At 36.8% G+C, this 22371-nt stretch overlaps 1 protein-coding gene across 5 annotated transcripts in view; it reads right to left on the bottom strand.

The window, feature by feature from the left end:
* The window catches only part of LOC307027862 (uncharacterized protein), a 115334-nt gene that overhangs the window by 64110 nt on the left and 28853 nt on the right, over positions 1-22371 (bottom strand). For all 5 annotated transcript variants that reach the window (XM_079696217.1, XM_079696216.1, XM_079696220.1 and 2 more), the window contains one exon: positions 1305-1409. In XM_079696217.1, coding sequence (XP_079552343.1) covers positions 1305-1409 — 105 coding nt within the window. The remainder of the gene's footprint in view (positions 1-1304; positions 1410-22371) is intronic.

Here is a 22371-nt window from a genome sequence, read left to right as displayed (position 1 = left end):
GAGTACTCTGTCCTTTACTGTGTTTCTTTAGTGTACTCTTCTGTCCTTTACTGTGTTTCTTTAGAGTACTCTGTCCTTTACTGTGTTTCTTTAGTGTACTCTTCTGTCCTTTACTGTGTTTCTTTAGTGTACTCTGTCCTTTACTGCGTTTCTTTAGAGTACTCTGTCCTTTACTGTGTTTCTTTAGTGTACTCTTCTGTCCTTTACTGTGTTTCTTTAGAGTACTCTGTCCTTTACTGTGTTTCTTTAGTGTACTCTTCTGTCCTTTACTGTGTTTCTTTAGTGTACTCTGTCCTTTACTGTGTTTCTTTAGAGTACTCTGTCCTTTACTGTGTTTCTTTAGTGTACTCTTCTGTCCTTTACTGTGTTTCTTTAGAGTACTCTGTCCTTTACTGTGTTTCTTTAGTGTACTCTTCTGTCCTTTACTGTGTTTCTTTAGTGTACTCTTCTGTCCTTTACTCTGTTTCTTTAGAGTACTCTTCTGTCCTTTACTGTGTTTCTTTAGAGTACTCTGTCCTTTACTGTGTTTCTTTAGAGTACTCTTCAGTCCTTACTGTGTTTCTTTAGAGTACTCTGTCCTTTACTGTGTTTCTTTAGAGTACTCTTCAGTCCTTACTTTGTTTCTTTAGAGTACTCTGTCCTTTACTGTGTTTCTTTAGAGTACTCTTTCCTTTACTGTGTTTCTTTAGTGTACTCTGTCCTTTACTGTGTTTCTTTAGAGTACTCTGTCCTTTACTGTGTTTCTTTAGAGTACTCTTTCCTTTACTGTGTTTCTTTAGTGTACTCTTCTGTCCTTTACTGTGTTTCTTTAGAGTACTCTTCTGTCCTTTACTGTGTTTCTTTAGTGTACTCTGTCCTTTACTGTGTTTCTTTAGAGTACTCTTTCCTTTACTGTGTTTCTTTAGTGTACTCTTCTGTCCTTTACTGTGTTTCTTTAGAGTACTCTTTCCTTTACTGTGTTTCTTTAGTGTACTCTTCTGTCCTTTACTGTGTTTCTTTAGAGTACTCTTCTGTCCTTTACTGTGTTTCTTTAGAGTACTCTTTCCTTTACTGTGTTTCTTTAGTGTACTCTTCTGTCCTTTACTGTGTTTCTTTAGTGTACCCTTCTGTCCTTTACTGTGTTTCTTTACTGTACTCTTCTCTCTGAGTGTTTAGATAGTTAACATCAGTCTCAGTGGGTCTCAAACGTATTGGACACCATTAACAACATCCTGCCCACCAAGTTCTTACTCTAGTTTAGATGATTAGATAACATAAACACTGAATCCTCTACAGGTCAGTTCACAGGAGAAACAGACTCTTACTTTGTTTCTGAAGGTCCAGGTTGATCCCTGAAGTCCATAAATCTGTCTATAGACTGGTCACTCTTCAGAGACAGGCAGCTGGGGACTGGAGACTCTGCTCTCTGTCTGCAGAAACAGAAAATGTTTTACACACATCATTGGATTTTGAAAAGAGCAGCTGAACCTGATTAAAGATTTTTGGACTTGCTCTGAACTTTCAGTTTTTGAGTCATGCTTGTAGGTTTCAGTCTTTACAATTCATTTGTGAGGATCAATAGTTTTACATGTTTGTGTTTTATTCACTTAACTTAAAGTGGACCTATCATGCTATTTTTGAAATATATATTGTCGGGCCATACCTATATGAAAAATGTCTATGAAGTTTTGTTCTTCAAAATACCAAACAGATCATGCATTTTAGCCATGCCTCATTTCGCTCTATTTGCTCTTTTCCAGCCCTTTTTGTGCAAGGGCCGATTCTGTGACTTAGCTTTAAAGCAAATGAGCTGCAGCTGACCACGCCCTCCTGCAGGAGAGGGGAGCGTGCTCTGAGATCAGCTGCTGGGCTCTCAGAAGACGAGGAGAAAAAGAGATCTCTGTCCTCCGTGTTTTATTCTTATATTATTACATAGAGTCATTATTCATATGTTTTAAAGCTCAATAAATAACAAAGAAGACCTTTGACCGGCACTTTTCTAATTTTGTCCGGAAGATTTAAACTTTAACGGACATGTTGACCGGCGATAAAAAATCTAACTGAAACTCTGCCACACGGTCCCCTCGTCCCTTGGAAGAGGCGGAGAGGTGGGTGTGTGTCATCTGCTGATGGACTACCGGAGAGAATTACAGCAGCAGGAGCAAACACTTGCCTCGGGGAGGGAGAAAAAGAGCCACAGAGGAGAATAAACAGAAGGGCAACCATGGCAACCATGCACTTCGTCTTCTTCGCTGCTTTTGTGGCAGACTACAGCGCCACTTACAGGCCTGGCATATGTACTACAATCTCTCCAGCGCTTTCGAGCGGTCTCGTCTGAACGGATACGTCTCGTGTGAACGGAAACTATTCCGGGCTGACGTCGGGTCGGATGGAATCTGTATCCGCTCGTTGGTGCCCCGTTTTTAAAAGATTTGGGTACGGAAGAAAAGAGAGAGGTTTGTATTTTCTGACACTTGGTGAGTTCCCTGGAACAGTGTACTCTTCTGTCCTTTACTGTGTTTCTTTAGAGTACTCTGTCCTTTACTGTGTTTCTTTAGTGTACTCTTCTGTCCTTTACTGTGTTTCTTTAGAGTACTCTGTCCTTTACTGTGTTTCTTTAGTGTACTCTGTCCTTTACTGTGTTTCTTTAGTGTACTCTGTCCTTTACTGTGTTTCTTTAGTGTACTCTTCTGTCCTTTACTGTGTTTCTTTAGTGTACTCTTCTGTTCTTACTGTGTTTCTTTAGTGTACCCTTCTGTCCTTTACTGTGTTTCTTTAGAGTACTCTGTCCTTTACTGTGTTTCTTTAGTGTACTCTGTCCTTTACTGTGTTTCTTTAGAGTACTCTTCTGTCCTTTACTGTGTTTCTTTAGAGTACTCTGTCCTTTACTGTGTTTCTTTAGTGTACTCTTTCCTTTACTGTGTTTCTTTAGTGTACTCTTCTGTCCTTTACTGTGTTTCTTTAGAGTACTCTTCTGTCTTTTACTGTGTTTCTTTAGTGTACTCTTCTGTCCTTTACTGTGTTTCTTTAGAGTACTCTTCTGTCCTTTACTGTGTTTCTTTAGAGTACTCTGTCCTTTACTGTGTTTCTTTAGAGTACTCTTCAGTCCTTACTGTGTTTCTTTAGTGTACTCTTCTGTCCTTTACTGTGTTTCTTTAGAGTACTCTTCTGTCCTTTACTGTGTTTCTTTAGTGTACTCTTTTGTCCTTTACTGTGTTTCTTTAGTGTACTCTTCTGTCCTTTACTGTGTTTCTTTAGTGTACTCTTCTGTCCTTTACTGTGTTTCTTTAGTGTACTCTTCTGTCCTTTACTGCGTTTCTTTAGAGTACTCTTCTGTCCTTTACTGTGTTTCTTTAGTGTACTCTTCTGTCCTTTACTGTGTTTCTTTAGTGTACTCTGTCCTTTACTGTGTTTCTTTAGTGTACTCTGTCCTTTACTGTGTTTCTATAGAGTACTCTGTCCTTTACTGTGTTTCTTTAGTGTACTCTGTCCTTTACTGTGTTTCTTTAGAGTACTCTGTCCTTTACTGTGTTTCTTTAGTGTACTCTTGTGTCCTTTACTGTGTTTCTATAGAGTACTCTGTCCTTTACTGTGTTTCTATAGAGTACTCTGTCCTTTACTGTGTTTCTTTAGTGTACTCTGTCCTTTACTGTGTTTCTTTAGAGTACTCTGTCCTTTACTGTGTTTCTTTAGTGTACTCTGTCCTTTACTGTGTTTCTTTAGTGTACTCTTCTGTCCTTTACTGTGTTTCTTTAGAGTACTCTGTCCTTTACTGTGTTTCTTTAGTGTACTCTTGTGTCCTTTACTGTGTTTCTTTAGTGTACTCTTCTGTCCTTTACTGTGTTTCTTTAGAGTACTCTGTCCTTTACTGTGTTTCTTTAGAGTACTCTGACCTTTACTGTGTTTCTTTAGTGTACTCTTGTGTCCTTTACTGTGTTTCTATAGAGTACTCTGTCCTTTACTGTGTTTCTTTAGTGTACTCTTGTGTCCTTTACTGTGTTTCTATAGAGTACTCTGTCCTTTACTTTGTTTCTTTAGTGTACTCTGTCCTTTACTGTGTTTCTTTAGTGTACTCTTCTGTCCTTTACTGTGTTTCTTTAGAGTAATCTGTCCTTTACTGTGTTTCTTTAGAGTACTCTGTCCTTTACTGTGTTTCTTTAGAGTACTCTGTCCTTTACTGTGTTTCTTTAGTGTACTCTTCTGTCCTTTACTGTGTTTCTTTAGAGTACTCTGTCCTTTACTGTGTTTCTTTAGAGTACTCTGTCCTTTACTGTGTTTCTTTAGTGTACTCTTCTGTCCTTTACTGTGTTTCTTTAGTGTACTCTTCTGTCCTTTACTGTGTTTCTTTAGTGTACTCTTCTGTCCTTTACTGTGTTTCTTTAGAGTACTCTGTCCTTTACTGTGTTTCTTTAGTGTACTCTTGTGTCCTAAACTGTGTTTCTATAGAGTACTCTGTCCTTTACTGTGTTTCTTTAGTGTACTCTGTCCTTTACTGTGTTTCTTTAGTGTACTATTCTGTCCTTTACTGTGTTTCTTTAGAGTACTCTGTCCTTTACTGTGTTTCTTTAGAGTACTCTGTCCTTTACTGTGTTTCTTTAGTGTACTCTTGTGTCCTTTACTGTGTTTCTTTAGTGTACTCTTCTGTCCTTTACTGTGTTTCTTTAGAGTACTGTGTCCTTTACTGTGTTTCTTTAGTGTACTCTTGTGTCCTTTACTGTGTTTCTTTAGTGTACTCTTCTGTCCTTTACTGTGTTTCTTTAGAGTACTCTGTCCTTTACTGTGTTTCTTTAGAGTACTGTGTCCTTTACTGTGTTTCTTTAGTGTACTCTTGTGTCCTTTACTGTGTTTCTTTAGTGTACTCTTCTGTCCTTTACTGTGTTTCTTTAGAGTACTCTGTCCTTTACTGTGTTTCTTTAGAGTACTGTGTCCTTTACTGTGTTTCTTTAGTGTACTCTTTTGTCCTTTACTGTGTTTCTTTAGTGTACTCTTCTGTCCTTTACTGCGTTTCTTTAGAGTACTCTTCTGTCCTTTACTGTGTTTCTTTAGTGTACTCTTCTGTCCTTTACTGTGTTTCTTTAGTGTACTCTGTCCTTTACTGTGTTTCTTTAGTGTACTCTGTCCTTTACTGTGTTTCTATAGAGTACTCTGTCCTTTACTGTGTTTCTTTAGTGTACTCTGTCCTTTACTGTGTTTCTTTAGAGTACTCTGTCCTTTACTGTGTTTCTTTAGTGTACTCTTGTGTCCTTTACTGTGTTTCTATAGAGTACTCTGTCCTTTACTGTGTTTCTATAGAGTACTCTGTCCTTTACTGTGTTTCTTTAGTGTACTCTGTCCTTTACTGTGTTTCTTTAGAGTACTCTGTCCTTTACTGTGTTTCTTTAGTGTACTCTGTCCTTTACTGTGTTTCTTTAGTGTACTCTTCTGTCCTTTACTGTGTTTCTTTAGAGTACTCTGTCCTTTACTGTGTTTCTTTAGTGTACTCTGTCCTTTACTGTGTTTCTTTAGTGTACTCTTCTGTCCTTTACTGTGTTTCTTTAGAGTACTCTGTCCTTTACTGTGTTTCTTTAGAGTACTCTGTCCTTTACTGTGTTTCTTTAGAGTACTCTGTCCTTTACTGTGTTTCTTTAGTGTACTCTTCTGTCCTTTACTGTGTTTCTTTAGAGTACTCTGTCCTTTACTGTGTTTCTTTAGAGTACTCTGTCCTTTACTGTGTTTCTTTAGTGTACTCTTCTGTCCTTTACTGTGTTTCTTTAGTGTACTCTTCTGTCCTTTACTGTGTTTCTTTAGTGTACTCTTCTGTCCTTTACTGTGTTTCTTTAGAGTACTCTGTCCTTTACTGTGTTTCTTTAGTGTACTCTTGTGTCCTAAACTGTGTTTCTATAGAGTACTCTGTCCTTTACTGTGTTTCTTTAGTGTACTCTGTCCTTTACTGTGTTTCTTTAGTGTACTATTCTGTCCTTTACTGTGTTTCTTTAGAGTACTCTGTCCTTTACTGTGTTTCTTTAGAGTACTCTGTCCTTTACTGTGTTTCTTTAGTGTACTCTTGTGTCCTTTACTGTGTTTCTTTAGTGTACTCTTCTGTCCTTTACTGTGTTTCTTTAGAGTACTGTGTCCTTTACTGTGTTTCTTTAGTGTACTCTTGTGTCCTTTACTGTGTTTCTTTAGTGTACTCTTCTGTCCTTTACTGTGTTTCTTTAGAGTACTCTGTCCTTTACTGTGTTTCTTTAGAGTACTGTGTCCTTTACTGTGTTTCTTTAGTGTACTCTTGTGTCCTTTACTGTGTTTCTTTAGTGTACTCTTCTGTCCTTTACTGTGTTTCTTTAGAGTACTCTGTCCTTTACTGTGTTTCTTTAGAGTACTGTGTCCTTTACTGTGTTTCTTTAGTGTACTCTTTTGTCCTTTACTGTGTTTCTTTAGTGTACTCTTCTGTCCTTTACTGCGTTTCTTTAGAGTACTCTTCTGTCCTTTACTGTGTTTCTTTAGTGTACTCTTCTGTCCTTTACTGTGTTTCTTTAGTGTACTCTGTCCTTTACTGTGTTTCTTTAGTGTACTCTGTCCTTTACTGTGTTTCTATAGAGTACTCTGTCCTTTACTGTGTTTCTTTAGTGTACTCTGTCCTTTACTGTGTTTCTTTAGAGTACTCTGTCCTTTACTGTGTTTCTTTAGTGTACTCTTGTGTCCTTTACTGTGTTTCTATAGAGTACTCTGTCCTTTACTGTGTTTCTATAGAGTACTCTGTCCTTTACTGTGTTTCTTTAGTGTACTCTGTCCTTTACTGTGTTTCTTTAGAGTACTCTGTCCTTTACTGTGTTTCTTTAGTGTACTCTGTCCTTTACTGTGTTTCTTTAGTGTACTCTTCTGTCCTTTACTGTGTTTCTTTAGAGTACTCTGTCCTTTACTGTGTTTCTTTAGTGTACTCTGTCCTTTACTGTGTTTCTTTAGTGTACTCTTCTGTCCTTTACTGTGTTTCTTTAGAGTACTCTGTCCTTTACTGTGTTTCTTTAGAGTACTCTGTCCTTTACTGTGTTTCTTTAGAGTACTCTTCTGTCCTTTACTGTGTTTCTTTAGTGTACTCTTGTGTCCTAAACTGTGTTTCTATAGAGTACTCTTTTGTCCTTTACTGTGTTTCTTTAGTGTACTCTTCTGTCCTTTACTGCGTTTCTTTAGAGTACTCTTCTGTCCTTTACTGTGTTTCTTTAGTGTACTCTTCTGTCCTTTACTGTGTTTCTTTAGTGTACTCTGTCCTTTACTGTGTTTCTTTAGTGTACTCTGTCCTTTACTGTGTTTCTATAGAGTACTCTGTCCTTTACTGTGTTTCTTTAGTGTACTCTGTCCTTTACTGTGTTTCTTTAGAGTACTCTGTCCTTTACTGTGTTTCTTTAGTGTACTCTTGTGTCCTTTACTGTGTTTCTATAGAGTACTCTGTCCTTTACTGTGTTTCTATAGAGTACTCTGTCCTTTACTGTGTTTCTTTAGTGTACTCTGTCCTTTACTGTGTTTCTTTAGAGTACTCTGTCCTTTACTGTGTTTCTTTAGTGTACTCTGTCCTTTACTGTGTTTCTTTAGAGTACTCTGTCCTTTACTGTGTTTCTTTAGTGTACTCTGTCCTTTACTGTGTTTCTTTAGTGTACTCTTCTGTCCTTTACTGTGTTTCTTTAGAGTACTCTGTCCTTTACTGTGTTTCTTTAGAGTACTCTGTCCTTTACTGTGTTTCTTTAGTGTACTCTTGTGTCCTTTACTGTGTTTCTTTAGTGTACTCTTCTGTCCTTTACTGTGTTTCTTTAGAGTACTCTGTCCTTTACTGTGTTTCTTTAGAGTACTCTGACCTTTACTGTGTTTCTTTAGTGTACTCTTGTGTCCTTTACTGTGTTTCTATAGAGTACTCTGTCCTTTACTGTGTTTCTTTAGTGTACTCTTGTGTCCTTTACTGTGTTTCTATAGAGTACTCTGTCCTTTACTTTGTTTCTTTAGTGTACTCTGTCCTTTACTGTGTTTCTTTAGTGTACTCTTCTGTCCTTTACTGTGTTTCTTTAGAGTACTCTGTCCTTTACTGTGTTTCTTTAGAGTACTCTGTCCTTTACTGTGTTTCTTTAGTGTACTCTGTCCTTTACTGTGTTTCTTTAGAGTACTCTGTCCTTTACTGTGTTTCTTTAGAGTACTCTGTCCTTTACTGTGTTTCTTTAGAGTACTGTGTCCTTTACTGTGTTTCTTTAGTGTACTCTTGTGTCCTTTACTGTGTTTCTTTAGTGTACTCTTCTGTCCTTTACTGTGTTTCTTTAGAGTACTCTGTCCTTTACTGTGTTTCTTTAGAGTACTGTGTCCTTTACTGTGTTTCTTTAGTGTACTCTTGTGTCCTTTACTGTGTTTCTTTAGTGTACTCTTCTGTCCTTTACTGTGTTTCTTTAGAGTACTCTGTCCTTTACTGTGTTTCTTTAGAGTACTGTGTCCTTTACTGTGTTTCTTTAGTGTACTCTTTTGTCCTTTACTGTGTTTCTTTAGTGTACTCTTCTGTCCTTTACTGCGTTTCTTTAGAGTACTCTTCTGTCCTTTACTGTGTTTCTTTAGTGTACTCTTCTGTCCTTTACTGTGTTTCTTTAGTGTACTCTGTCCTTTACTGTGTTTCTTTAGTGTACTCTGTCCTTTACTGTGTTTCTATAGAGTACTCTGTCCTTTACTGTGTTTCTTTAGTGTACTCTGTCCTTTACTGTGTTTCTTTAGAGTACTCTGTCCTTTACTGTGTTTCTTTAGTGTACTCTTGTGTCCTTTACTGTGTTTCTATAGAGTACTCTGTCCTTTACTGTGTTTCTATAGAGTACTCTGTCCTTTACTGTGTTTCTTTAGTGTACTCTGTCCTTTACTGTGTTTCTTTAGAGTACTCTGTCCTTTACTGTGTTTCTTTAGTGTACTCTGTCCTTTACTGTGTTTCTTTAGTGTACTCTTCTGTCCTTTACTGTGTTTCTTTAGAGTACTCTGTCCTTTACTGTGTTTCTTTAGTGTACTCTGTCCTTTACTGTGTTTCTTTAGTGTACTCTTCTGTCCTTTACTGTGTTTCTTTAGAGTACTCTGTCCTTTACTGTGTTTCTTTAGAGTACTCTGTCCTTTACTGTGTTTCTTTAGAGTACTCTTCTGTCCTTTACTGTGTTTCTTTAGTGTACTCTTGTGTCCTAAACTGTGTTTCTATAGAGTACTCTTTTGTCCTTTACTGTGTTTCTTTAGTGTACTCTTCTGTCCTTTACTGCGTTTCTTTAGAGTACTCTTCTGTCCTTTACTGTGTTTCTTTAGTGTACTCTTCTGTCCTTTACTGTGTTTCTTTAGTGTACTCTGTCCTTTACTGTGTTTCTTTAGTGTACTCTGTCCTTTACTGTGTTTCTATAGAGTACTCTGTCCTTTACTGTGTTTCTTTAGTGTACTCTGTCCTTTACTGTGTTTCTTTAGAGTACTCTGTCCTTTACTGTGTTTCTTTAGTGTACTCTTGTGTCCTTTACTGTGTTTCTATAGAGTACTCTGTCCTTTACTGTGTTTCTATAGAGTACTCTGTCCTTTACTGTGTTTCTTTAGTGTACTCTGTCCTTTACTGTGTTTCTTTAGAGTACTCTGTCCTTTACTGTGTTTCTTTAGTGTACTCTGTCCTTTACTGTGTTTCTTTAGAGTACTCTGTCCTTTACTGTGTTTCTTTAGTGTACTCTGTCCTTTACTGTGTTTCTTTAGTGTACTCTTCTGTCCTTTACTGTGTTTCTTTAGAGTACTCTGTCCTTTACTGTGTTTCTTTAGAGTACTCTGTCCTTTACTGTGTTTCTTTAGTGTACTCTTGTGTCCTTTACTGTGTTTCTTTAGTGTACTCTTCTGTCCTTTACTGTGTTTCTTTAGAGTACTCTGTCCTTTACTGTGTTTCTTTAGAGTACTCTGACCTTTACTGTGTTTCTTTAGTGTACTCTTGTGTCCTTTACTGTGTTTCTATAGAGTACTCTGTCCTTTACTGTGTTTCTTTAGTGTACTCTTGTGTCCTTTACTGTGTTTCTATAGAGTACTCTGTCCTTTACTTTGTTTCTTTAGTGTACTCTGTCCTTTACTGTGTTTCTTTAGTGTACTCTTCTGTCCTTTACTGTGTTTCTTTAGAGTACTCTGTCCTTTACTGTGTTTCTTTAGAGTACTCTGTCCTTTACTGTGTTTCTTTAGTGTACTCTGTCCTTTACTGTGTTTCTTTAGAGTACTCTGTCCTTTACTGTGTTTCTTTAGAGTACTCTGTCCTTTACTGTGTTTCTTTAGTGTACTCTTCTGTCCTTTACTGTGTTTCTTTAGAGTACTCTGTCCTTTACTGTGTTTCTTTAGAGTACTCTGTCCTTTACTGTGTTTCTTTAGTGTACTCTTCTGTCCTTTACTGTGTTTCTTTAGTGTACTCTTCTGTCCTTTACTGTGTTTCTTTAGTGTACTCTTCTGTCCTTTACTGTGTTTCTTTAGAGTACTCTGTCCTTTACTGTGTTTCTTTAGTGTACTCTTGTGTCCTAAACTGTGTTTCTATAGAGTACTCTGTCCTTTACTGTGTTTCTTTAGTGTACTCTGTCCTTTACTGTGTTTCTTTAGTGTACTCTGTCCTTTACTGTGTTTCTTTAGTGTACTATTCTGTCCTTTACTGTGTTTCTTTAGAGTACTCTGTCCTTTACTGTGTTTCTTTAGAGTACTCTGTCCTTTACTGTGTTTCTTTAGTGTACTCTTGTGTCCTTTACTGTGTTTCTTTAGTGTACTCTTCTGTCCTTTACTGTGTTTCTTTAGAGTACTGTGTCCTTTACTGTGTTTCTTTAGTGTACTCTTGTGTCCTTTACTGTGTTTCTTTAGTGTACTCTTCTGTCCTTTACTGTGTTTCTTTAGAGTACTCTGTCCTTTACTGTGTTTCTTTAGAGTACTGTGTCCTTTACTGTGTTTCTTTAGTGTACTCTTGTGTCCTTTACTGTGTTTCTTTAGTGTACTCTTCTGTCCTTTACTGTGTTTCTTTAGAGTACTCTGTCCTTTACTGTGTTTCTTTAGAGTACTGTGTCCTTTACTGTGTTTCTTTAGTGTACTCTTTTGTCCTTTACTGTGTTTCTTTAGTGTACTCTTCTGTCCTTTACTGCGTTTCTTTAGAGTACTCTTCTGTCCTTTACTGTGTTTCTTTAGTGTACTCTTCTGTCCTTTACTGTGTTTCTTTAGTGTACTCTGTCCTTTACTGTGTTTCTTTAGTGTACTCTGTCCTTTACTGTGTTTCTATAGAGTACTCTGTCCTTTACTGTGTTTCTTTAGTGTACTCTGTCCTTTACTGTGTTTCTTTAGAGTACTCTGTCCTTTACTGTGTTTCTTTAGTGTACTCTTGTGTCCTTTACTGTGTTTCTATAGAGTACTCTGTCCTTTACTGTGTTTCTATAGAGTACTCTGTCCTTTACTGTGTTTCTTTAGTGTACTCTTGTGTCCTTTACTGTGTTTCTTTAGAGTACTCTGTCCTTTACTGTGTTTCTTTAGTGTACTCTGTCCTTTACTGTGTTTCTTTAGTGTACTCTTCTGTCCTTTACTGTGTTTCTTTAGAGTACTCTGTCCTTTACTGTGTTTCTTTAGAGTACTCTGTCCTTTACTGTGTTTCTTTAGTGTACTCTTCTGTCCTTTACTGTGTTTCTTTAGTGTACTCTTCTGTCCTTTACTGTGTTTCTTTAGTGTACTCTTCTGTCCTTTACTGTGTTTCTTTAGAGTACTCTGTCCTTTACTGTGTTTCTTTAGTGTACTCTTCTGTCCTTTACTGTGTTTCTTTAGTGTACTCTTCTGTCCTTTACTGTGTTTCTTTAGTGTACTCTGTCCTTTACTGTGTTTCTTTAGTGTACTCTGTCCTTTACTGTGTTTCTTTAGAGTATTCTGTCCTTTACTGTGTTTCTTTAGTGTACTCTTGTGTCCTAAACTGTGTTTCTATAGAGTACTCTGTCCTTTACTGTGTTTCTTTAGTGTACTCTGTCCTTTACTGTGTTTCTTTAGTGTACTCTGTCCTTTACTGTGTTTCTTTAGTGTACTATTCTGTCCTTTACTGTGTTTCTTTAGAGTACTCTGTCCTTTACTGTGTTTCTTTAGAGTACTCTGTCCTTTACTGTGTTTCTTTAGTGTACTCTTGTGTCCTTTACTGTGTTTCTTTAGTGTACTCTTCTGTCCTTTACTGTGTTTCTTTAGAGTACTGTGTCCTTTACTGTGTTTCTTTAGTGTACTCTTGTGTCCTTTACTGTGTTTCTTTAGTGTACTCTTCTGTCCTTTACTGTGTTTCTTTAGAGTACTCTGTCCTTTACTGTGTTTCTTTAGAGTACTGTGTCCTTTACTGTGTTTCTTTAGTGTACTCTTCTGTCCTTTACTGTGTTTCTTTAGAGTACTCTTCAGTCCTTACTGTGTTTCTTTAGAGTAATCTGTCCTTTACTGTGTTTCTTTAGTGTACTCTTGTGTCCTTTACTGTGTTTCTTTAGAGTACTCTTCTGTCCTTTACTGTGTTTCTTTAGAGTACTCTTCTGTCCTTTACTGTGTTTCTTTAGAGTACTCTTCTGTCCTTTACTGTGTTTCTTTAGTGTACTCTTTTGTCCTTTACTGTGTTTCTTTAGTGTACTCTTGTGTCCTTTACTGTGTTTCTTTAGAGTACTCTTCTGTCCTTTACTGTGTTTCTTTAGAGTACTCTTCTGTCCTTTACTGTGTTTCTTTAGTGTACTCTGTCCTTTACTGTGTTTCTTTAGTGTACTCTGTCCTTTACTGTGTTTCTTTAGTGTACTCTGTCCTTTACTGTGTTTCTTTAGTGTACTCTGTCCTTTACTGTGTTTCTTTAGTGTACTCTTCTGTCCTTTACTGTGTTTCTTTAGAGTACTCTTCTGTCCTTTACTGTGTTTCTTTAGAGTACTCTGTCCTTTACTGTGTTTCTTTAGTGTACCCTTCTGTCCTTTACTGTGTTTCTTTAGAGTACTCTGTCCTTTACTGTGTTTCTTTAGTGTACTCTTCTGTCCTTTACTGTGTTTCTTTAGTGTACTCTGTCCTTTACTGTGTTTCTTTAGTGTACTCTTCTGTCCTTTACTGTGTTTCTTTAGAGTACTCTTCTGTCCTTTACTGTGTTTCTTTAGAGTACTCTGTCCTTTACTGTGTTTCTTTAGTGTACCCTTCTGTCCTTTACTGTGTTTCTTTAGAGTACTCTGTCCTTTACTGTGTTTCTTTAGTGTACTCTTCTGTCCTTTACTGTGTTTCTTTAGAGTACTCTTCTGTTCTTACTGTGTTTCTTTAGTGTACCCTTCTGTCCTTTACTGTGTTTCTTTAGAGTACTCTGTCCTTTACTGTGTTTCTTTAGTGTACTCTGTCCTTTACTGTGTTTCTTTAGAGTACTCTTCTGTCCTTTACTGTGTTTCTTTAGTGTACTCTTTCCTTTACTGTGTTTCTTTAGTGTACTCTTCTGTCCTTTACTGTGTTTCTTTAGTGTACTCTTTCCTTTACTGCGTTTCTTTAGAGTACTCTTCTGTCCTTTACTGTGTTTCTTTAGTGTACTCTTCTGTCCTTTACTGTGTTTCTTTAGAGTACTCTTCTGTCCTTTACTGTGTTTCTTTAGTGTACTCTGTCCTTTACTGTGTTTCTTTAGAGTACTCTTCTGTCCTTTACTGTGTTTCTTTAGTGTACTCTTTCCTTTACTGTGTTTCTTTAGTGTACTCTTCTGTCCTTTACTGTGTTTCTTTAGAGTACTCTTCTGTCCTTTACTGTGTTTCTTTAGTGTACTCTGTCCTTTACTGTGTTTCTTTAGTGTACTCTTCTGTCCTTTACTGTGTTTCTTTAGTGTACTCTTCTGTCCTTTACTGTGTTTCTTTAGTGTACTCTTCTGTCCTTTACTGTGTTTCTTTAGAGTACTCTTCTGTCCTTTACTGTGTTTCTTTAGAGTACTCTGTCCTTTACTGTGTTTCTTTAGAGTACTCTTCAGTCCTTACTGTGTTTCTTTAGTGTACTCTTCTGTCCTTTACTGTGTTTCTTTAGTGTACTCTGTCCTTTACTGTGTTTCTTTAGAGTACTCTTCAGTCCTTACTGTGTTTCTTTTGTGTACTCTTCTGTCCTTTACTGTGTTTCTTTAGTGTACTCTTTTGTCCTTTACTGTGTTTCTTTAGTGTACTCTTCTGTCCTTTACTGTGTTTCTTTAGAGTACTCTTCTGTCCTTTACTGTGTTTCTTTAGTGTACTCTTCTGTCCTTTACTGTGTTTCTTTAGTGTACTCTTTTGTCCTTTACTGTGTTTCTTTAGTGTACTCTTCTGTCCTTTACTGCGTTTCTTTAGAGTACTCTTCTGTCCTTTACTGTGTTTCTTTAGTGTACTCTTCTGTCCTTTACTGTGTTTCTTTAGTGTACTCTTTTGTCCTTTACTGTGTTTCTTTAGTGTACTCTTCTGTCCTTTACTGCGTTTCTTTAGAGTACTCTTCTGTCCTTTACTGTGTTTCTTTAGTGTACTCTTCTGTCCTTTACTGTGTTTCTTTAGTGTACTCTGTCCTTTACTGTGTTTCTTTAGTGTACTCTGTCCTTTACTGTGTTTCTTTAGAGTACTCTGTCCTTTACTGTGTTTCTTTAGTGTACTCTTGTGTCCTTTACTGTGTTTCTATAGAGTACTCTGTCCTTTACTGTGTTTCTTTAGAGTACTCTGTCCTTTACTGTGTTTCTTTAGTGTACTCTGTCCTTTACTGTGTTTCTTTAGTGTACTCTTCTGTCCTTTACTGTGTTTCTTTAGAGTACTCTGTCCTTTACTGTGTTTCTTTAGAGTACTCTGTCCTTTACTGTGTTTCTTTAGTGTACTCTTGTGTCCTTTACTGTGTTTCTTTAGAGTACTCTGTCCTTTACTGTGTTTCTTTAGTGTACTCTTCTGTCCTTTACTGTGTTTCTTTAGAGTACTCTGTCCTTTACTGTGTTTCTTTAGTGTACTCTTGTGTCCTTTACTGTGTTTCTATAGAGTACTCTGTCCTTTACTTTGTTTCTTTAGTGTACTCTTGTGTCCTTTACTGTGTTTCTATAGAGTACTCTGTCCTTTACTTTGTTTCTTTAGTGTACTCTTGTGTCCTTTACTGTGTTTCTATAGAGTACTCTGTCCTTTACTGTGTTTCTTTAGTGTACTCTTGTGTCCTTTACTGTGTTTCTATAGAGTACTCTGTCCTTTACTGTGTTTCTTTAGAGTACTCTGTCCTTTACTGTGTTTCTTTAGTGTACTCTTCTGTCCTTTACTGTGTTTCTATAGAGTACTCTGTCCTAAACTGTGTTTCTTTAGTGTACTCTTCTGTCCTTTACTGTGTTTCTTTAGTGTACTCTTCTGTCCTTTACTGTGTTTCTTTAGAGTACTCTGTCCTTTACTGTGTTTCTTTAGTGTACTCTTCTGTCCTTTACTGTGTTTCTTTAGTGTACTCTTCTGTCCTTTACTGTGTTTCTTTAGTGTACTCTGTCCTTTACTGTGTTTCTTTAGTGTACTCTGTCCTTTACTGTGTTTCTTTAGAGTATTCTGTCCTTTACTGTGTTTCTTTAGTGTACTCTTGTGTCCTAAACTGTGTTTCTATAGAGTACTCTGTCCTTTACTGTGTTTCTTTAGTGTACTCTGTCCTTTACTGTGTTTCTTTAGTGTACTCTGTCCTTTACTGTGTTTCTTTAGTGTACTATTCTGTCCTTTACTGTGTTTCTTTAGAGTACTCTGTCCTTTACGCTGTTTCTTTAGAGTACTCTGTCCTTTACTGTGTTTCTTTAGTGTACTCTTGTGTCCTTTACTGTGTTTCTTTAGTGTACTCTTCTGTCCTTTACTGTGTTTCTTTAGAGTACTGTGTCCTTTACTGTGTTTCTTTAGTGTACTCTTGTGTCCTTTACTGTGTTTCTTTAGTGTACTCTTCTGTCCTTTACTGTGTTTCTTTAGTGTACTCTGTCCTTTACTGTGTTTCTTTAGTGTACTCTGTCCTTTACTGTGTTTCTATAGAGTACTCTGTCCTTTACTGTTTTTCTTTAGTGTACTCTGTCCTTTACTGTGTTTCTTTAGAGTACTCTGTCCTTTACTGTGTTTCTTTAGTGTACTCTTGTGTCCTTTACTGTGTTTCTATAGAGTACTCTGTCCTTTACTGTGTTTCTATAGAGTACTCTGTCCTTTACTGTGTTTCTTTAGTGTACTCTGTCCTTTACTGTGTTTCTTTAGAGTACTCTGTCCTTTACTGTGTTTCTTTAGTGTACTCTGTCCTTTACTGTGTTTCTTTAGTGTACTCTTCTGTCCTTTACTGTGTTTCTTTAGAGTACTCTGTCCTTTACTGTGTTTCTTTAGAGTACTCTGTCCTTTACTGTGTTTCTTTAGAGTACTCTGTCCTTTACTGTGTTTCTTTAGTGTACTCTTCTGTCCTTTACTGTGTTTCTTTAGAGTACTCTGTCCTTTACTGTGTTTCTTTAGAGTACTCTGTCCTTTACTGTGTTTCTTTAGTGTACTCTTCTGTCCTTTACTGTGTTTCTTTAGTGTACTCTTCTGTCCTTTACTGTGTTTCTTTAGTGTACTCTTCTGTCCTTTACTGTGTTTCTTTAGAGTACTCTGTCCTTTACTGTGTTTCTTTAGTGTACTCTTCTGTCCTTTACTGTGTTTCTTTAGTGTACTCTTCTGTCCTTTACTGTGTTTCTTTAGTGTACTCTGTCCTTTACTGTGTTTCTTTAGTGTACTCTGTCCTTTACTGTGTTTCTTTAGAGTATTCTGTCCTTTACTGTGTTTCTTTAGTGTACTCTTGTGTCCTAAACTGTGTTTCTATAGAGTACTCTGTCCTTTACTGTGTTTCTTTAGTGTACTCTGTCCTTTACTGTGTTTCTTTAGTGTACTCTGTCCTTTACTGTGTTTCTTTAGTGTACTATTCTGTCCTTTACTGTGTTTCTTTAGAGTACTCTGTCCTTTACTGTGTTTCTTTAGAGTACTCTGTCCTTTACTGTGTTTCTTTAGTGTACTCTTGTGTCCTTTACTGTGTTTCTTTAGTGTACTCTTCTGTCCTTTACTGTGTTTCTTTAGAGTACTGTGTCCTTTACTGTGTTTCTTTAGTGTACTCTTGTGTCCTTTACTGTGTTTCTTTAGTGTACTCTTCTGTCCTTTACTGTGTTTCTTTAGAGTACTCTGTCCTTTACTGTGTTTCTTTAGAGTACTGTGTCCTTTACTGTGTTTCTTTAGTGTACTCTTCTGTCCTTTACTGTGTTTCTTTAGAGTACTCTTCAGTCCTTACTGTGTTTCTTTAGAGTAATCTGTCCTTTACTGTGTTTCTTTAGTGTACTCTTGTGTCCTTTACTGTGTTTCTTTAGAGTACTCTTCTGTCCTTTACTGTGTTTCTTTAGTGTACTCTGTCCTTTACTGTGTTTCTTTAGTGTACTCTGTCCTTTACTGTGTTTCTTTAGTGTACTCTGTCCTTTACTGTGTTTCTTTAGTGTACTCTGTCCTTTACTGTGTTTCTTTAGTGTACTCTTCTGTCCTTTACTGTGTTTCTTTAGAGTACTCTTCTGTCCTTTACTGTGTTTCTTTAGTGTACCCTTCTGTCCTTTACTGTGTTTCTTTAGAGTACTCTGTCCTTTACTGTGTTTCTTTAGTGTACTCTTCTGTCCTTTACTGTGTTTCTTTAGAGTACTCTTCTGTTCTTACTGTGTTTCTTTAGTGTACCCTTCTGTCCTTTACTGTGTTTCTTTAGAGTACTCTGTCCTTTACTGTGTTTCTTTAGTGTACTCTGTCCTTTACTGTGTTTCTTTAGAGTACTCTTCTGTCCTTTACTGTGTTTCTTTAGTGTACTCTTTCCTTTACTGTGTTTCTTTAGTGTACTCTTCTGTCCTTTACTGTGTTTCTTTAGAGTACTCTTCTGTCCTTTACTGTGTTTCTTTAGTGTACTCTTTCCTTTACTGCGTTTCTTTAGAGTACTCTTCTGTCCTTTACTGTGTTTCTTTAGTGTACTCTTCTGTCCTTTACTGTGTTTCTTTAGAGTACTCTTCTGTCCTTTACTGTGTTTCTTTAGTGTACTCTGTCCTTTACTGTGTTTCTTTAGAGTACTCTTCTGTCCTTTACTGTGTTTCTTTAGTGTACTCTTTCCTTTACTGTGTTTCTTTAGTGTACTCTTCTGTCCTTTACTGTGTTTCTTTAGAGTACTCTTTCCTTTACTGTGTTTCTTTAGTGTACTCTTTCCTTTACTGTGTTTCTTTAGTGTACTCTTCTGTCCTTTACTGTGTTTCTTTAGTGTACTCTTCTGTCCTTTACTGTGTTTCTTTAGTGTACTCTTCTGTCCTTTACTGTGTTTCTTTAGAGTACTCTTCTGTCCTTTACTGTGTTTCTTTAGAGTACTCTGTCCTTTACTGTGTTTCTTTAGAGTACTCTTCAGTCCTTACTGTGTTTCTTTAGTGTACTCTTCTGTCCTTTACTGTGTTTCTTTAGTGTACTCTGTCCTTTACTGTGTTTCTTTAGAGTACTCTTCAGTCCTTACTGTGTTTCTTTTGTGTACTCTTCTGTCCTTTACTGTGTTTCTTTAGTGTACTCTTTTGTCCTTTACTGTGTTTCTTTAGTGTACTCTTCTGTCCTTTACTGTGTTTCTTTAGAGTACTCTTCTGTCCTTTACTGTGTTTCTTTAGTGTACTCTTCTGTCCTTTACTGTGTTTCTTTAGTGTACTCTTTTGTCCTTTACTGTGTTTCTTTAGTGTACTCTTCTGTCCTTTACTGCGTTTCTTTAGAGTACTCTTCTGTCCTTTACTGTGTTTCTTTAGTGTACTCTTCTGTCCTTTACTGTGTTTCTTTAGTGTACTCTTTTGTCCTTTACTGTGTTTCTTTAGTGTACTCTTCTGTCCTTTACTGCGTTTCTTTAGAGTACTCTTCTGTCCTTTACTGTGTTTCTTTAGTGTACTCTTCTGTCCTTTACTGTGTTTCTTTAGTGTACTCTGTCCTTTACTGTGTTTCTTTAGTGTACTCTGTCCTTTACTGTGTTTCTTTAGAGTACTCTGTCCTTTACTGTGTTTCTTTAGTGTACTCTTGTGTCCTTTACTGTGTTTCTATAGAGTACTCTGTCCTTTACTGTGTTTCTTTAGAGTACTCTGTCCTTTACTGTGTTTCTTTAGTGTACTCTGTCCTTTACTGTGTTTCTTTAGTGTACTCTGTCCTTTACTGTGTTTCTTTAGTGTACTCTTCTGTCCTTTACTGTGTTTCTTTAGAGTACTCTGTCCTTTACTGTGTTTCTTTAGAGTACTCTGTCCTTTACTGTGTTTCTTTAGTGTACTCTTGTGTCCTTTACTGTGTTTCTTTAGAGTACTCTGTCCTTTACTGTGTTTCTTTAGTGTACTCTTCTGTCCTTTACTGTGTTTCTTTAGAGTACTCTGTCCTTTACTGTGTTTCTTTAGTGTACTCTTGTGTCCTTTACTGTGTTTCTTTAGAGTACTCTGTCCTTTACTTTGTTTCTTTAGTGTACTCTTGTGTCCTTTACTGTGTTTCTATAGAGTACTCTGTCCTTTACTGTGTTTCTTTAGTGTACTCTTGTGTCCTTTACTGTGTTTCTATAGAGTACTCTGTCCTTTACTTTGTTTCTTTAGTGTACTCTGTCCTTTACTGTGTTTCTTTAGTGTACTCTTCTGTCCTTTACTGTGTTTCTTTAGAGTACTCTGTCCTTTACTGTGTTTCTTTAGAGTACTCTGTCCTTTACTGTGTTTCTTTAGAGTACTCTGTCCTTTACTGTGTTTCTTTAGTGTACTCTTCTGTCCTTTACTGTGTTTCTTTAGTGTACTCTTCTGTCCTTTACTGCGTTTCTTTAGTGTACTCTTCTGTCCTTTACTGTGTTTCTTTAGTGTACTCTTCTGTCCTTTACTGTGTTTCTTTAGTGTACTCTTCTGTCCTTTACTGTGTTTCTTTAGAGTACTCTGTCCTTTACTGTGTTTCTTTAGTGTACTCTTCTGTCCTTTACTGTGTTTCTTTAGTGTACTCTTCTGTCCTTTACTGTGTTTCTTTAGTGTACTCTGTCCTTTACTGTGTTTCTTTAGTGTACTCTGTCCTTTACTGTGTTTCTTTAGAGTATTCTGTCCTTTACTGTGTTTCTTTAGTGTACTCTTGTGTCCTAAACTGTGTTTCTATAGAGTACTCTGTCCTTTACTGTGTTTCTTTAGTGTACTCTGTCCTTTACTGTGTTTCTTTAGTGTACTCTGTCCTTTACTGTGTTTCTTTAGTGTACTATTCTGTCCTTTACTGTGTTTCTTTAGAGTACTCTGTCCTTTACTGTGTTTCTTTAGAGTACTCTGTCCTTTACTGTGTTTCTTTAGTGTACTCTTGTGTCCTTTACTGTGTTTCTTTAGTGTACTCTTCTGTCCTTTACTGTGTTTCTTTAGAGTACTGTGTCCTTTACTGTGTTTCTTTAGTGTACTCTTGTGTCCTTTACTGTGTTTCTTTAGTGTACTCTGTCCTTTACTGTGTTTCTTTAGTGTACTCTGTCCTTTACTGTGTTTCTATAGAGTACTCTGTCCTTTACTGTTTTTCTTTAGTGTACTCTGTCCTTTACTGTGTTTCTTTAGAGTACTCTGTCCTTTACTGTGTTTCTTTAGTGTACTCTTGTGTCCTTTACTGTGTTTCTATAGAGTACTCTGTCCTTTACTGTGTTTCTATAGAGTACTCTGTCCTTTACTGTGTTTCTTTAGTGTACTCTGTCCTTTACTGTGTTTCTTTAGAGTACTCTGTCCTTTACTGTGTTTCTTTAGTGTACTCTGTCCTTTACTGTGTTTCTTTAGTGTACTCTTCTGTCCTTTACTGTGTTTCTTTAGAGTACTCTGTCCTTTACTGTGTTTCTTTAGAGTACTCTGTCCTTTACTGTGTTTCTTTAGTGTACTCTTGTGTCCTAAACTGTGTTTCTATAGAGTACTCTTTTGTCCTTTACTTTGTTTCTTTAGTGTACTCTTCTGTCCTTTACTGTGTTTCTTTAGTGTACTCTGTCCTTTACTGTGTTTCTTTAGTGTACTCTGTCCTTTACTGTGTTTCTATAGAGTACTCTGTCCTTTACTGTTTTTCTTTAGTGTACTCTGTCCTTTACTGTGTTTCTTTAGAGTACTCTGTCCTTTACTGTGTTTCTTTAGTGTACTCTTGTGTCCTTTACTGTGTTTCTATAGAGTACTCTGTCCTTTACTGTGTTTCTATAGAGTACTCTGTCCTTTACTGTGTTTCTTTAGTGTACTCTGTCCTTTACTGTGTTTCTTTAGAGTACTCTGTCCTTTACTGTGTTTCTTTAGTGTACTCTGTCCTTTACTGTGTTTCTTTAGTGTACTCTTCTGTCCTTTACTGTGTTTCTTTAGAGTACTCTGTCCTTTACTGTGTTTCTTTAGAGTACTCTGTCCTTTACTGTGTTTCTTTAGTGTACTCTTGTGTCCTAAACTGTGTTTCTATAGAGTACTCTTTTGTCCTTTACTGTGTTTCTTTAGTGTACTCTTCTGTCCTTTACTGCGTTTCTTTAGAGTACTCTTCTGTCCTTTACTGTGTTTCTTTAGTGTACTCTTCTGTCCTTTACTGTGTTTCTTTAGTGTACTCTGTCCTTTACTGTGTTTCTTTAGTGTACTCTGTCCTTTACTGTGTTTCTATAGAGTACTCTGTCCTTTACTGTGTTTCTTTAGTGTACTCTGTCCTTTACTGTGTTTCTTTAGAGTACTCTGTCCTTTACTGTGTTTCTTTAGTGTACTCTTCTGTCCTTTACTGTGTTTCTTTAGAGTACTCTGTCCTTTACTGTGTTTCTATAGAGTACTCTGTCCTTTACTGTGTTTCTTTAGTGTACTCTGTCCTTTACTGTGTTTCTTTAGAGTACTCTGTCCTTTACTGTGTTTCTTTAGTGTACTCTGTCCTTTACTGTGTTTCTTTAGTGTACTCTTCTGTCCTTTACTGTGTTTCTTTAGAGTACTCTGTCCTTTACTGTGTTTCTTTAGAGTACTCTGTCCTTTACTGTGTTTCTTTAGTGTACTCTTGTGTCCTTTACTGTGTTTCTTTAGTGTACTCTTCTGTCCTTTACTGTGTTTCTTTAGAGTACTCTGTCCTTTACTGTGTTTCTTTAGAGTACTCTGACCTTTACTGTGTTTCTTTAGTGTACTCTTGTGTCCTTTACTGTGTTTCTATAGAGTACTCTGTCCTTTACTGTGTTTCTTTAGAGTACTCTGTCCTTTACTGTGTTTCTTTAGTGTACTCTTGTGTCCTTTACTGTGTTTCTATAGAGTACTCTGTCCTTTACTGTGTTTCTTTAGTGTACTCTTGTGTCCTTTACTGTGTTTCTATAGAGTACTCTGTCCTTTACTGTGTTTCTTTAGTGTACTCTTGTGTCCTTTACTGTGTTTCTTTAGAGTACTCTGACCTTTACTGTGTTTCTTTAGTGTACTCTTGTGTCCTTTACTGTGTTTCTATAGAGTACTCTGTCCTT

The sequence above is a fragment of the Notothenia rossii genome (genome assembly GCF_949606895.1).
Source record: "Notothenia rossii genome assembly, contig: scaffold_151, whole genome shotgun sequence".
In the NCBI taxonomy this organism is placed as follows: Eukaryota; Metazoa; Chordata; class Actinopteri; order Perciformes; family Nototheniidae; genus Notothenia; species Notothenia rossii.
This window is presented reverse-complemented; position numbering and strand designations above follow the sequence as displayed.